The 16,047-nt window shown below is 39.4% G+C and overlaps 1 protein-coding gene across 1 annotated transcript in view; it reads left to right on the top strand.

Moving 5' to 3' along the window:
• EPB41L4A (erythrocyte membrane protein band 4.1 like 4A) overlaps positions 1–16,047 on the top strand; it is a gene marked incomplete at both ends in the record, with an annotated part of 273,193 nt that overhangs the window by 154,229 nt on the left and 102,917 nt on the right. The window contains 5 exons of the mRNA XM_080711919.1: positions 7,098–7,195; positions 8,485–8,605; positions 10,055–10,142; positions 13,341–13,429; positions 14,431–14,494. Of these exons, the coding sequence (XP_080568045.1) occupies positions 7,098–7,195; positions 8,485–8,605; positions 10,055–10,142; positions 13,341–13,429; positions 14,431–14,494 (460 nt within the window). The remainder of the gene's footprint in view (positions 1–7,097; positions 7,196–8,484; positions 8,606–10,054; positions 10,143–13,340; positions 13,430–14,430; positions 14,495–16,047) is intronic.

The raw sequence follows: 16,047 nt of genomic DNA, 5'->3' as shown, positions 1-16,047 counted from the left end.
GAAAACACAGTGGAAGTTTATCGTTCTGAGGTTGCCAGTAATTTCTATCTCAATTTACTCAGTTCTAAAATTGAAGTTGTGTCTGTCTCACAAGATTTTTGTAAGCCTTAGATGGAGTGATTGATTATTGAAGCTTTTACAGTTGTTTTTGGTTCATAGCAAGTGCTTGACACACGTTAATATTTATTATTTCATTCTGTTTTTGTCCTGGCAATACAGTGAAACTACATTTTAAATGGGATTAGGTTCTAGAAATATTTTATTTAGTGTTAAGAAGAAGGGAAAGACTAGTATTTCATAATGAATTCCAGTGAACGCAAGTTTTCCTTTAAGATCTACTAATGACTTGGTGACAGAACGCATGGGTTTGGTGTATAATGTATATCCCTACACTATTCTCAGTATAACCAGTTTTTCCTCAAATATGACCAGAAGACATAGCTACAAGCTAGATGACAGAGTTGGTTGAAGATGGTGGTGGTAGCTATGACTTATAACTGATTTTAATTTTTGCCCCAAACATGTAGTTGATCCTAGGTAAGTTAAATGTGCATTTAGCGTTATATTTTACTATGTTTTTACTGTTAGCACAAACTGAAGATAAAGTTATTGGTTTGCATGAAGCCAGGCCTAATGGCACATGCCTGCAATCCTAGTACTTGGAAGGCTGAGATAGTAGGATCACACGTTCAAGGCCAGCCTCAGTAATTTAGTGAGACCCTGTTTGAAAATTTAAAAAAGTGCTGGGAGTGTAGCTCAGAGGTAGAATGCCCCTGGGTTTGATCCTCACCACTCCTCCCATACTGATTTGCCTGAATATGTTAACTTAGACAAGCATATGAACCTGAAAAAGTGAGTCACTTGTGAGGTATAAATTTGAGGACAGCCTGGGCAACTTAGTGAGATTCTGTTTAAAAATAAGCAAACAAAAGCTGGGCGTGGTGGCGCACGCTTGTAATCCCTGCGCTTGGGAAGCTGAGACAGGAGGATCGCACAGGTTCGAAGCCAGCCTCAGCTACTTAGTGAGGCTCTCAGCAACTTAGTGATACCCTGTTTCCAAGTAAAATATAAAATAATAGGTCTGGGAGTATAGCCTGGAGGTAGAAAGCCTCTGAGTTCCACCTCCAGTGCCACAAAAAAAAAAAAAAAAAAAGCAAACAAAGCTGGGCGTGGTGGCGCACACTTGTCCCAGCATTCGGGAGGCTGAGACTGGAAGGCTGAGACTGGAGATCACGGTTTGCAGCAGCCTCAGCTACTTAGTGAGGCCCTCTGCAACTCAGTGAGACCCTGTTTCAAAATAAAGAATAAAAAATAGGGCAGGGGGTGTATCTCGGAGGTCGAATGCCCCTGGGTTCCATCCCCAGACCTGCAAATAAATAAATAAATAAATAAATAAATAAATAAATAAATAAATAAATAAAATAAACAAACATACAAATGAATAAATAACTAAATTACTGACTGAATGAATAACTGGAGGTGTAGCTCAGAGATAGGTTGCCCCTGTGTAATACCTAGTAATTAACTAAATAAATAAAATAAATGCTGCAGTTAATCCTTCCTTTCACATATAGAATCATACTAGATGTAATATTTCAAAAGGATATTTCTCTTGGGGAAAAAGACTAAAAGTGAATGGGATACACAGGAAAACAGTATCAGATTATGATAAAATATAGTGCAAATATATATATATATATATATATATATATATATATATATATATTTTTTTTTTTTTTTTTGGTGTTACTGGGGTTCCTGGAAGCCCTTCTACCTCCGGGCTACACTCCCAGACCTATTTTATATATTTTTTAAATTTGGAAACAGGGTCTCTTAAGCCAGTGTGGCTGGCTTTGAACCTGCGCTATTCTCCTGTCTCCGCCTCCCAAGCGTGGGGATTACAAGTGTGTGCCACCATGCCCAGCTAGTGCAATTATATTGACTTGGACTTCCTGCTTTGTGTTGTAAAATGTTTTCTGAAATACATGAAGCTGGGGGACTCTGAGGTTTATATATATATATATATATATATATATATATATATTTTTTTTTTTTTGAGGGTCTGGGAATGGAACCTAGGGGCATTCAACCTCTGAGCTACACCCCCTGCCCAATTTTTTTTTTTATTCTTTATTTTGAAACAGGGTCTCACTAAGTTGCAAAGGGCCTCACTAAGTAGCTGAGGGTGTCCACAAACCGCGATCCTCCAGTCTCAGCCTCCCGAATGCTGGGATTACAAGCGTGTGCCACCACGCCCGGCTCGTGAGGTTATATATTTTTACTTCCATCCTTGTGAAGTGTTACCATCATATCAGCCAACTTCTACTCAAACATTTTGAGATGGGAACATTTATTGCATTGAAAAGCAGTCAGCACCTGCGCGCAGCTCAAGGCCTATAGCCCCAGCTTGTGGGAGACTGAGGTAGGAGGCACTGCAAATTCAAGGCCAGTCTGGCAACTTAGTGAGAGGGTCTCAACATTTACAGAAGGGTTGGGGATATGGAGATATAGCTTAATGGCGGAGTGCTTGTGTAGCATGTACACCATCCTGGGCTTGATATCCAGTACTGAGAGGACAGGGGAGAGACATTTCAGTTAGAAGTAAATTCCAGCTGGGCGTGGTGGTGCACACTTGTAATCCCCGCGCTTGGGAGGCTGAGACAGGAGGATCGGATCACAGGGGTTCGAAGCCAGCCTCAGCTACTTAGTGAGGCTCTCAGCAACTTAGTGAGACCCTGTTTCCAAATAAAATATATATAAAAAAGGTCTGGGAGTATAGCTCGGAGGAAAGCCGCTGGATTCCACCCCCAGTACCATCAAAAAAAAAAAAAAAAAAAGAAGTAAATTCCTAGGACTGCTATCATCAGCACTAAGTTTCTCTCTAGGTCTGCACAGAATAAACCTAATCTTCCTTTTTCTCATGAGTCCTTTAAGTAATTTACATCCTCAAGAGATCTGTTAAATTTATTTTTAATTCTAATTCATATCCTTCCATTCATCACATGTCATTTATACATCGTACAGATTTGGTATGCAGAGCATGCACACTGGCTACAGAGACAGGCTTTGGAGCCAGATAGGCTGAGATTCACATCCTAACTCTATTATTCACTAGCTGTGTAACTCTGAGAAGAGTACGTAAGCTTTGTTTGTTTATTTGTTTGTTTGTTTTTTTTTTTTTGTGTGTGTGGGGGGGTACTTGAGTTCTTGGAAACCCTTCTACCTCTGGGCTACACTCCCAGACCTATTTTATATTTTTATTTGGAAACAGGGTCTCTTAAGCCAGCGAGGCTGGCTCCGAACCAGCGCGATCCTCCTGTCTCCGCCTCCCAAGTGCAGGAATTACAAGCGTGTGTCACCACGCCCCTGGTGAGTACATTTTTAAAGTCTCAGTTTAATCATCAGTATAGTGATATTTCTTAAAAAGACAACTAGAGGAATATATAAGAAAATCCATGTGAAGTACTTTGATGTATGTCAAAAATGTAAGAATTCAGTAGATAGTAAGGGTAGCTCAAATGAAAGTAATGATTTGTTGTTTTATACTTTTCAAATTATTAGTTAAAAATTAGGAAAAGACCAGCTTGCAGCCCTGAGATATGTCTTCCAGGTTTAAGTCCATCCTTTAATCAGAACTTCATTTAACTATTAAGTATCCTGCTACTTCCCCTGACCTGCATTTCCAGAATTTGTATGTCAAGATAGAATTCCCTCACTCCTTTTTCATTCAGTAACTGCATGGAATACCACATTCCATGTGCTGAGTAAAAGGAAACTGGGTAGTCGCTGGTCAAGGAGAGATCTGGTTTTAGTCCTCCTGCAGAGAGTCTGTTGCTGCGACAGCTCTGCCTGTGGTGGTGGGACATTTCGCTGAACTTGTACACACCTACTGTCAAAAATGAAAAGAATGTTACTTACAACTGACTCATTCATAATAGGTATGTTTTAGCTTCTAAATATAGGTGCTTGGTTGTTTTGTTTTTGTAATATGTTATAGTTTAAAATATCTCCTCTCTTCCTCCTCCTCCTCTTCCTCCTCTTTTTCATCCTCCTTCTCTTCTTCTTCCTCCTCCTCATTACTACCTTTGAGCTACACTCCCAGCCTTTTTTATTTTATGTATATATTTAATTTTGAAGCAGTATCTCACTAAGTTGCTAAGGCTGGCCTCAAACTAGTGATCCTCCTGTCTAAGCCACCCAAGTACTGGGATTATAGACGTGTGTCATCACGCCCAGCTTATCCATTCTTCTTAATAGTTGCTCTGGCAATTGCTAAGTTACTAGTGGTCCTCAGCAACTTGTACACCCTTGGTTTCTATTCAGCTCCCTTCAGCAAGCATGAGATAAGTGGATGACTGTGAGGCCGATGCAGAAAGTCCTTCTCTTTTGTTGTGGTTATTGTAGTGTTGTCTTAATGTGGAAAGGGAGGAAGACCAAACGCTTATCTCCCAGGACTCATAATCTAGTTTGGGAGACAGTACACATACCTCAGTATATTAATTTTCATAAGTAAGTGACCAGAAATTGCTTTATGATGCCTCTGCTTTGGTCCATATGGTGTTCTGGAAACTAACTTTTTAACCAGGTTATTTTTAATCCACGTTTTTTTTTTTTTTTCCAGCAGGGATATGATATAACTATATTTACAATATAATGTATTGTCTAAACCCTGACACTTTAAAGAATGTTAAGCAGAGTTATTAGTAATTTTACCACTATAATAGGTTTAAACTAGAGAGAACCATCCTAGGCAAACTGGAATATAGGCTCACCCTAACTAAAACCAGACATAAACAAGGACTGGAACGTCATTCATAGCTTCAATCAGAAAGACACAGAAGGAATGAACTAGCAATTTAAATTTTTTGTGATTTAAATAAAATACTAAATTATAGTCTAAAAATAGAATAATTTACATATAGTTAAAGTAAGTCCTAAGAGACTATAGTGTTGAGCATATAAAATATAGTTTTAATAACAAATTTATGTGAATCTAATAATATAGCAAACTTAAGTTCTTAATTCAAAATAGTTTGATTTTGGTGAATTTTTATTTTATTTTTATTTTTTGCAGTACTGGGGATGGAATCCAGGGGCATTCTACCTCTGAGATACACCCTCATCCCTATTTTTATTCTTTATTTTGAAACAGGGTCTCACTGAGTTGCAAAGGGCCTCACTAAGTAGCTGAGGCTGACTGTCTCAGCCTCCCAAATGCTGGGATTACAAGCATACGCCACCACGCCTGGCCCAAACATTTCTTTAAGAAAATATGGTCCTGGAAATGAAACTCAAAGCTGCTAATAGAGGAGGGTATAGCAAACACAAGTTCCTAGTAAGTGGAAGTAATTCTAGTGACTGTCTCTAGTTCATAAACTTCAGCTTCTAGGTTCTAATGTCATTTTACTGTGTGTGTGTGTGTGTGTGTGTGTGTGTGTGTGTGTGTGTGAGATACTGGGAATTGAACCCAGGAACATTCCATCTCCTAGCTACATCCTAGCCTTTTTTATTTTTGTTATTTGGAAACAGAGTCTCACTAAGTTTCTGACAGCCTCACTAAATTGCTGAGGTTAGCTTCAAACCTGTGGCCCTCCTGTCTTAGCCTCCCAAGTACTGGGATTACAAGTGTGTGCTACATGCCTGGCTTGCTCTGCTTTTCTCCTCTCCAAGAGGAGCACAAATGACCATCACAGAGTGCATTGATATCCCAGGTGAGCATTCAGGGAATGGAGAGAAAGTAAGTAGGTTCAAAAGGTGAATGCAAAAGAAATTGGGAGTGGTCCCCGATGTGTGGCAAGAATTTTGGCCCAAGAGTAGGAAAAAGTCTTATGAACTATTTTTTTTAAGAAGTTGAAGTTTATCCTGAAGGCAAAGGGAAGTTTTTTAAGTTTTTTAAAAGTTTTATTTTGCGGTACTGGGGATGGAACCCAGGGGCATTCTACCTCCAAGCTACATCCCCAGCCCTATTTTTTTATTCTTTATTTTGAAACAGGGTCTCAGTTGTAAATAGCCTCTCTAAGTTGCTGAGGCTGTCTGCGAACCTGTGATCCTCCTGTCTCAGCCTCCCAAATGCTGGATTACCAGGGTGCGCCACCATGCCCAGCTTTTAAAGATATTTTTAATCAAAGACGTGACATGATTCTGTTTACCTCCTGGAATGACTAGAAGGAAGGTAAATGTGGATGACGGCAGACCAGTTAAGAGGTTTTAGCAATCCAAGATAGTGACCTGAGCTAGGGGTGGGAGGAGCACGTCAGTTCCGAAGCCAGCATATTTGGTGATCAGGTGTGTGTTCCAGGGGTGGTTACGTATGTTCCTAGATTTCTCTTGCAGGTATCTGACGATGGTGCCATTTACTGAAATGCTCTGTGAGGAAGTGTGGGGCACTGAGCAGATTTTCACACAAGCCTGTGGCTACAATCAAAGTTGATATCAATCTTTTGCTAATAATCAGTGTAGCCTCTAACACTTAGATTACTTCACTAAGGGCTTTGGTTGTATGCACCTGGAGAAGTGATTAATCTCAGCTGATTTTTATTATTTTTATTATTTTTATTTTTTTATATTTGGTGGTGGTACTGGGAGTAGAACCCAGGGGCCTTCTACCTCTGGCCTGCACTCCCAGACCTATTTTATATTTTATTTGGAAACAGGGTCTCACTGAGTTGCTGAGAGCCTCACTAAGTAGCCGAGGCTGGCTTCGAACCTGTGCGATCCTCCTGTCTCAGCCTCCCAAGTGCGGGGATTACAAGTGTGCGCCACCACGCCCAGCTTCAGCTGATTTTTATAATTCATTTATTTTGCTCTTCTTTGTCCTTCCCACTGACGTCAAGAGTAAAAAAAAAAAAAAAAAAAAAAAAAAAAAGTCACCTTACAAAGGAACTGAAACCACAAGGGTAGGCTGGAGTGTGTGTGTGTATGTGTGTGTGTGTGTGTGTGTGTGTGTGTGTGTGTGTGTGTGTGAGTGATGGTGGTCAAGTATGTTGATGATTCGTCATAGAAGAAGGTGGAGGGTGGCTTTATTTTTACTAAGAGCGACTCGTTTTAACCTTGACTGTGTAAGAGACCACTAACCTTTTGTCCTCTTGCTCTTTTAGGTACCAGTTTTTCTTGCAGGTGAAACAAGATGTTCTTCAGGGCCGGCTGCCCTGCCCCGTCAACATCGCTGCTCAGTTGGGAGCATATGCCATCCAGTGTATGTTCCATTTCAGCATGTTTGTATTGTCCAGAAAATTGAATTTAGTCAGAATTCACATTTTGATCAGTGTCCCTTTATTTGTTTGTTTGTTTATTTTTATGGTACTGGGGGTTGAACCTATGGCATTCTACCTCTGAGTTATGCTCCCAGCCCTATTTTTTATTCACTGGTTTGAAATAGGGTCTCTCTAAGTTGCTGAGGACCTCATTAATCTGAGGCTGGCTGTGAACCTGTAATCAGACTATCTGAGTTTCCCAAGTACTGGGATTACAAGTGTGAGCCGCTGTGCCCAGCATCATTGTCCCTTTAGAAGAGGTCAAACTGGAGCCAGTTTTATTTCCCTTTCAGTAAATTGTATGCAGTTTTAGTTTTAGGACTAGCAGCGATTCTTGATTGAGTAGAGGGCCTACACATCTATTCTAATCTATATCCCACCCAAGTTCAGTGATTCTGCACCCTCCCCGCTGTTCACCAAGCTGGCATCATGTCTCAAAGGTCATGTTTCTTCTGGGCATCTGTTGTGAAGACTCCTCGTGGTCAGGTGCCAACCCCAAGTTCAGTGTGTTGCATGCTTGGTGCTCATTGTACTTTGGCTCTTGGCTTCAATATGGCCACCATGGAGGGGAAGGGGGGGCTCCAGGATGCTCTATCTTTTTGGAGACCAAGGCTAAAACTTTTCTCTACAATTGCTATTGAGCACCTTTTAAGACTCAAGCTAAGTGTGGGAGAAATTAGGCAGCATGGTCTTTGCCCTTGTGACACTTGTAGATCTTGTCCTAGGAAAAATGTCAAATGGATGCACTGGGTTGGGGCTTGGAATTTTCATGAGAATGAGGTAGTGAGAGTTTAGGTTTCATTTTGCCTCTTTGTATAAACTTAGTAGGACATGTGCAGCATTGTATGATGTTGCCCTCACCATTGTTTGGAGCAGGGAAGCTTCAGTCATATGTTCTTTTTCTCTCAATGTCATTAAGAAGATATACTGGTGCCACCTCCAGCATTTCTAATGTGTGCACCCTATATTTTGTTTACTATATTTTATTTTATATACACTGATAAGAACAATTGGTATGAAAATATCTAGGAAAGCAGAAATACAGACTTTATATTGTCAAGTCAAGATTTTACTTATATAATTTTAATAAAATTACTTAGTAATTAGCTTACATATGAGTACATTAATAAGGCATTTGAAGAAAATGTTTAAACACGATAGGATCATGTTTATTCTTATATTTTTGAAATATTTTCCTAAAATAAAATAAAATTATACCTTTATTTTTCAGCTGAACTTGGAGATTATGACCCATATAAACATACTGCTGGATATGTGTCAGAGTACCGGTTTGTTCCTGATCAGAAGGAAGAACTTGAAGAAGCCATAGAAAGAATTCATAAAACTCTAATGTAGGAACCACATCTTATGTCGTCTCAGCCATCATTCATCATTACAGGCGACTGAAAAATCTAAGATTCTAGAACAAGAAATTCTTCACTATGCCTTGAACATTCTAGTTTTCTTTTCTCTTAATGGTTCTTATACTGATTATTACACTAAAATGCTCACTGAAAACCCCAGAAGTTTAAAAAACACAAAGGAGAAATTCAATCTTAATGTCTGAAGTTATCATATTTTGGGTTAATGTCCTTTCAGGCGTCTCTACGCATAACTTCCCATAGAGAAAATTTATTTTGTATAGATTTATGTACTATGATTTTACATAAGTGGAACCATGCTTTTAAGTACTGTGTTTTACAATCTTTTTTGTCACTAGTATATAGCAAAATAATTTTAAACTACAAATATTATGTTTCATTATAAAAAGTGACCACAGTGCCTTAATATATTCTGAACTTTCTCTGGGTTAAGTATAAAGATTCTCCATGGTGAGAAACAAAGGCTGCTTCATGCCCTCACAGGGCCTCTGGGTGGTGAGGACATTGGCGTGGAGCCCCTAAGGGCATTCCCTTAGCACCACATGCACTTCTGAGAGCAGGTATGCTCCCCTGGCAGGGTTAATAGCCTGCAGCATTGAAGTTATAGTTTAATTATAGATATTTTGGTTAAATCATCTATACTCATTGACTTTGCTTTCCCCCTTCTTATGTAACATTCTCCCTTGAATATACTTGGTTTCAGATCTATTATAGTTAAGGGAAAAAATGTAGAACTAATCTGCTCAAAAATGTTTGCCTAAAGGATCTGTTTCAGTGAGTAGATGTGAAAGTCAATTGCTGAATGGTAATCAGAGGAACCAGGCTCTCCATCCTGAATGCTCTCCAGCCTGATTATAGAGTCCTTCGTTGACAGGTTTCACTGAAGTGGATGCTGAGAAGTGCTTGTTAAAACATCATAAAGGGCAGTGTGTTAGGCACATTCTGAGAATACTAATTCTTCCAAGACTTTCAAAGAACAATTGTGTTTTGAAATTATCATGGAGATTTAGGTACAGGCCTTCCTGTAAGTTTCACGTGATAGTGTAGACAGTGTGACTATTTTTACTAGTAATAAAGCATGATCAAGGTAGGTAGATTTCAAAGTGGATGCTTTTAAAGTTGAGTGCTTATATCCTCAGTCACCTCTTTGGATTTTCTTTGAAGCTAAGAGTTTTTAATATATGCTGGGACATTTGGAATAGATAGACTATAATGAACAAAATGAAATTAACACAAATATCATTTTGGAGTATAAAATTTTGTCACTAAGAAGGCCTTCTTGAAATACAAAGGCTTATGTTTGAATTAGTACGAAGAATTATTTATTTTTCCAGTGAATGTAATGAAGATGCTTTACATTCCATGTAAACAGAATAGCTATCAGTAAAGTAGGACTCTTTGTTTTTATACTGGGTGTAGGGGTCAGACTCCTTCTGAAGCTGAGCTGAATTATTTGAGGACTTCTAAATCCCTGGAGATGTATGGCGTTGACCTCCATCCTGTCTATGTGAGTAACATTTAATTAACAAAAAATATTTTAAACTGATGACATTTTTCTTAAAAAGTCACTGAAACTCCCAAAGGAAAGCTGCAGTCCTGTTGTTTAGCCAGCAGATGATACTATTTTTTGTTTGTGTGTGTGTGTTTTTTTAACACAAAACAGGCCTTTCATGGATTAAGCCCTAATGAGTTTTGCATAAAAGTCAGTGATTATATTTGCATGTGTAGAAAACAATTAACTGGGCTTGAAAACACAATCTGGATAACAGCTCCAAAGGGCTTAGCAAATGCCAAAACAATTCAAAATTGCTCTATAATTGATTGTATTAGACAGAAAACAGGAGGATTTTCTAAAAGTAGGTTTTATGGCCAGAAAACCTAAGGGAAGTTATTTTCCAGGTACAGCAGGCGGCGGGCAAGAGTCCAGGAGCAACAGTCAGGGGTTTTGTGTGTGATGTGCAGCTTCTGTCAGTACCTCCTAGTATCGGGAGCACATTAATGCATTAATAGAAATGTCTTTGCAGGCTTTGTTCAGAGTCTGATGAAAACTTGCAGTTATACTGGATCTTCATTAAGTGTCCTCAATCCAAGTCTCAACCTTTTGAGCCATTTCTTTTAGATTGATTTTCTACCGATTGAATTTCTGTGTCAGTGAGATTGAAATGCCATTGCCTCTGATTTTGTAAGCGCATACTTAGCAATAGTTATATTTGATTACTTGAGAAAATGAGCTAAGTGCATTATTCTTTATAGGAATTTATCAAAGAATATATATATAAACGGACTTTCTGTCAATTGGATCATGCAACTCAATTTCTGAGGAACCCTGATAAAACTTTCTCCATTATAAATAACTCACTCATGCATTTATTTTGTAACATGTCTTTTGCTCTTCAAGGTGTGTGTGTGTGTGTGTGTGTGTGTGTGTGTGTGTGTTGCTGGGGATCAAATTCAGGGGCATTCTACCTTTGAGCTACACCCTCAGCTGTTTTTTAATTTTTATCTTGAAACAAAGTCTCAGTTGCCGAGGCTGGCTGCCAACCTGAGCTCCTCCTGCCTCAGCCTACCCCTAGTGGGATTATGGGTTTGTGACACTATGTTCAGCACGGTTTCTTGAAACAAACTTTCTCACGTTTGTAGAGTTAGAAATATCTCTGGGTACACAGCCAGTGTGGTAATAAAAACTATAGATTTGTGGGAAGTACTTTTCCTTGATATATTAGATTCCAGTCTCACTGTACTGTCCTTTATGAATACCTCTAAAAGCCGGGCGTGGTGGCGCACAGTTGTAATCCCTGCGCTTGAGAGGCTGAGACAGGAGGATCGCACAGGTTCAAAGCCAGCCTCAGCTACTTGGTGAGGCTCTCAGCAACTTAGTGAGACCCTGTTTCCAAATAAAATATAAAATAGGTCTGGGAGGTAGAAAAGCCCCTGGATTCCACCCCCAGTGTTACCAGAATACCTCTAAAGCTTCAAGGAATTGGTATTTTTCCCCATGCAGCCATGTTAACATTGTTAGGTGTTCAGATTTTAAAAAACCTATAAGAAGTTTATAGAGTCTTCTGCAAAGTGCATCTGCTTCTATAATGCTTATCCTGATTCACAGTTAATTTTTTGTTGGTGATGGGAATTTATGAGAAATTAGCTAGATTTGTTAGACTTTTTCATGCATTCATTCAAGATTGAATTTCTAGAGCTGAAAGTGGAAAATGGCTGGTTATTCTCCCAAGACATATTAGTTATATTCCTGTGAATATAATATTTCAGGCTGTTGGACAGTTCTATCCATATTTTTTGTATCTACTCTATGACTTTTCATTTCAGGATCCCATTTACTTAATTGAGATTTATAGCCTGGCAATAAAGATTCTGCAGCCTTTGCCAGTAAAGATTGTATTTTTAAATTTTGGTACAGTCTTAAAGTTCTAAGTGGAAGTAGGAAAGAACATGACAGACCTCAGAAAGTTCAAGTGTAAGCCAAGAGTGGTGGCGCATGCTTATAATCCCAGTACTTGGGAGGCTGAGATGGAAGGATTGTAGGTTCACAGTCAGCCTCAGCTACCTCTTGAGGCCCTCCAAACTTAGTGAGACTCTGTTTCTAAGTGAAGAACACAAAATAGGTCTGGGGATATAGCTTGGAGGTCGAATGCCCCTGGGGTCAATCCCTGGCAACACACACACACACACACACACACACACACACACACACACACACAGAGTTCAGGTATATGCCTGCTGGCAGATACCCAAACTTTTTGATGAGGGTTGTGGTGGTGGTGAACTGTGCCTCATCACTATTCACATCAGAACATTTGAAAGCACCCTTGATAGAAGCTGGTGGTTCTAAAGCCTTGGCCCCGTGGGAGAATCACTTGGTGCTCCTGCGTGATTTTGATACTCTGGCTCTTACTGGAGATTCTGACTTAACTGGCTTTGGAAGCACTCAGTCATCAGTATTTTGAGTTGCAGAGGGGGTGCTGGTTAATATATAGCTCAGGTTAAGCATCACTGCACTGTGTAAGTCAATCAGTGTCCTGATAGGCAGTCCAAATTCCTTTTAGTAAATTGAAGTACAAGTGTGAACTAACACCAGATAGAAAAAAATCCTATCAAAAACTTTGAAAAAAGCTGGCTGTGAGCCGGGCCTGGTGGTGCACACTTGTAATCTGAGACAGGAGGATCACACAGGTTTGAAGCCAGCCTCAGCTACTTAGTGAGGCTCTTGGCAACTTAGTAAGACCCTGTTTCCAAATAAAATATAAAATAGGTCTGGGAGTATAGCCTGGAGGTAGAAAAGCCCCTGGGCTCCACCCCCAGTACCACCAAAAAAGAAAAAAAAAAAAAGCTGTACATGCTTATAATCCCAGTACTTGGAAAACTGAGACACAAAGATTGCAGGTTCAAAGCCAGCTTCAGCTACTTATTGAAACCCTATTTCCAAATAAGAAATAAAATATAGGGCTGAGGGTATAGCTCAGAGGTAGAACGCCCTTGGGTTCAATCTCCAACATCACAATAAAACAAAGCAATGAAAACTTTGAAATAAAATGAGCATCAAGTTTGCTGCTATCTTCATTTTGATAGTTTCTTTAAGATGATGTTTTTCAAAAACTAAATCCAACAAATTATATTTGTACGACCAATCATAGTTTTATAAAGAGCTTTTTGGTGAGTCATGACTTGTGGTGTATGTCTGTTTTTGCAGGGAGAAAACAAGTCTGAGTATTTCTTAGGATTAACTCCAGTTGGTGTTGTTGTCTACAAGAATAAAAAACAAGTAGGGAAGTACTTCTGGTAGGTATAACTTGAGGACACAGTATTCAGATTTTATGCTGCATGTATCAGGATTATGGGGTTCATGTTTTAGTAAAAGCATTAAGAAAACAGGTACATTTTCGGTAGTATCTAAACAAATGAGTGAAAGTGGGCGTCCATTTTCCCCAGTGCACTGAAGTGTATGGTTTCTCTGTATATTTCAAGCACTGTGGTTCTAGAGTCTTCTGTTCATGAAGAATTGTATAGTAGGATTTTTCCATCCTCTACAGTCTGTGTTGCTCAGCTGTGGATCGCAGACTACAGAGTCTTATTTATTTATTTATTTATTTATTTTATTTTTTATGGTAGTGGGGATTAAACTTGGAAATTCTACCTTTGAGCTATGTCCCGAGACCTTTTTATGTTTTGTTTTGAACAGGGTCTTGCTGGGTTACTGAGAGTCTCACTAAGTTGCTGAGGTTGAGATTGAACATCCGATCCTCCTGTCTCCACTACCCAAGTACTGGGGTTACAAGCATGTGCCACCACCCCTGGCTTTGAGTTTTAGTCTTACCTAGAGAAGGATTGGTGGGATTAAGGAGCCTGTGAGCCCTGCGTATGTCTGGGAAGGTGGTACTGGTAGGGCTTGGGGTTTCCATGTTTGTGTATTTAGTGACAAAGCAGTGAGAATGGAGGGTGTCCAGAGCAAAGAACATAGAGGGAACTCGCTGCAGCGGTATATAAAGGAGCCCATTTTCACCAGTCTTTTCTCACTGGATACTTCTGGATTTTGGAAAAACTAGTTCTTAAAAAAATCAACTATGCCAGGCATGGTGGCACACGCTTGTAATCCTCACGCTTGGGAGGCGGAGACAGGAGGATCGCACAGGTTCGAAGCCAACCTCGCTGGCTTAAGAGACCCTGTTTCCAAATAAAATATAAAATAGGTCTGGGAGTGTAGCCTGGAGGTAGAAGGGTTCCGTCCCTAGTACCAGAAGAAAAAAAAAAATCAACTATACCCCATCTGCTTTGTCTTTCAGGCCTCGGATTACAAAGGTTCACTTCAAAGAGACACAATTTGAACTCAGAGTACTGGGAAAAGATGTAAGTTTTTGTGAGCACTTAGCTTAAATAAGAAGAGGGAGGGTCTGGCCTGCTCGTTTATAAATCTTAACTACATTGTGAAATAAAACTGCTATGTTTTCTTCAGCTGCAGCCACGTGGAACAAGGTTAATTAACTCACACGCACAGCTTCTCAAGGAAGAAAAAAAATGAGTAGAAATGAATGAGATGCTAATGGAAAAATGCTATTTTGGTTTTAGCAAGGGAAGGCAAGGCTTGTGTAGGTCAGAAGAGAGAAGGTTATTATCATTATTATAATATACAGTACTGTCTGTGAAGGTAGGGTTTGTATAATCTAAAAGGTGCAGTCTGCACATGAGGCTGCAAAAATGTGTGCTAATTAAACAACCCATTGAGAGTTATACTTCTCTTTCCTCATCGAGCATGATAGACAAAGCAGATGGAACTTGAGGACACCTCCAGGCAGAATGTAAGGAGAGAGTGCAGAAACACCGACCTTCCCTCGCGGTGGTAGCGCGGGGGTAATGGCCACAGCATTTGTCAGAGTGCGGCCTGCTCTCATGCCTCTTCAGATAGCTCTTAGGAAACTGGTTAAAAGGAGGCAATGATGTGAAAGTTTCCTTTTGATCTATTCATGAAAATAATGTTTCCTTTGAAGTGCTGTTAGTATAATCTTTATGGGATAAATGAGTGAAAATATAAGACAATTCATCCTTCTTTGTTTTTTGATACTTTATGCAGAACAGAAACTAAGTGTGGATGTAATTGAATTGACTTCCTTGGTGTTGACAGGTTTAAAGTGTAAACCAGTGCCACGCATCTACAAGCAGAGCTTTGGAGCAGTGTAACTCCCCTACAGTGGGACGTGGTATTTGGCAGAGCCCCTCACATATAGTTAACACTCAGAAAATATCTGTCAAATAATCACTGGGCTGATTACTGAGAATCTGTTCTGCCAGATCAGAAAACATGACGCTGCTGTTCTCCTTCTAGGAAAAAACACAAACACCAGTCATCCCACCCTGTATTATGCGGCATGTTGGCATTTACTGATACAATTAAAATTAGATTTTGATAGAAGCTTAAACTTGTAAGGAAGAGAAATTCTAGGTTTTTGAAGAAACAATAGTCCCACATCTACATAGTAGTTTCTAATTGTATACTTTGGAAAAAATGAATGTGTACTTCAACTTCTTAGTAGACATGTCAATGTTAAAAAATATACTATGATGGGCCTAGTGGCACCTGCCTATAATCCCAGTTCTTAGTTAGCTGAGACGGGAGGATCGCAGAGTCTCAGCTGGGCACAGTAATTTAGCAAGAGTCTGTTTCAAAATACATTGAAAGTAGTGTTTCAAGGTTATGGTTTTTTAAGCATAATATAATGAAGTAATAAGACTTTCCCTGGAAACATCACTATTATTCGAGGTGTTTTTTTCACTTACACCTTAGCTTTATTTTTTAGACCGATGTCCTTTAGTGAACTACTTTTATGTTGTTATTACAGTGCTTTAAAATGTCTTCTACTGTCTCAGGATAAATATTTGGTAAAGTCAAAGCTAATGTGAACTTT

The sequence above is a fragment of the Muscardinus avellanarius genome (assembly GCF_963383645.1).
Source record: "Muscardinus avellanarius genome assembly, chromosome: 1".
Lineage (NCBI taxonomy): Eukaryota > Metazoa > Chordata > Mammalia > Rodentia > Gliridae > Muscardinus > Muscardinus avellanarius.
The sequence above is the reverse complement of the archived record's forward strand: the minus strand, read 5'-3'. Positions and strand labels throughout refer to the sequence as shown.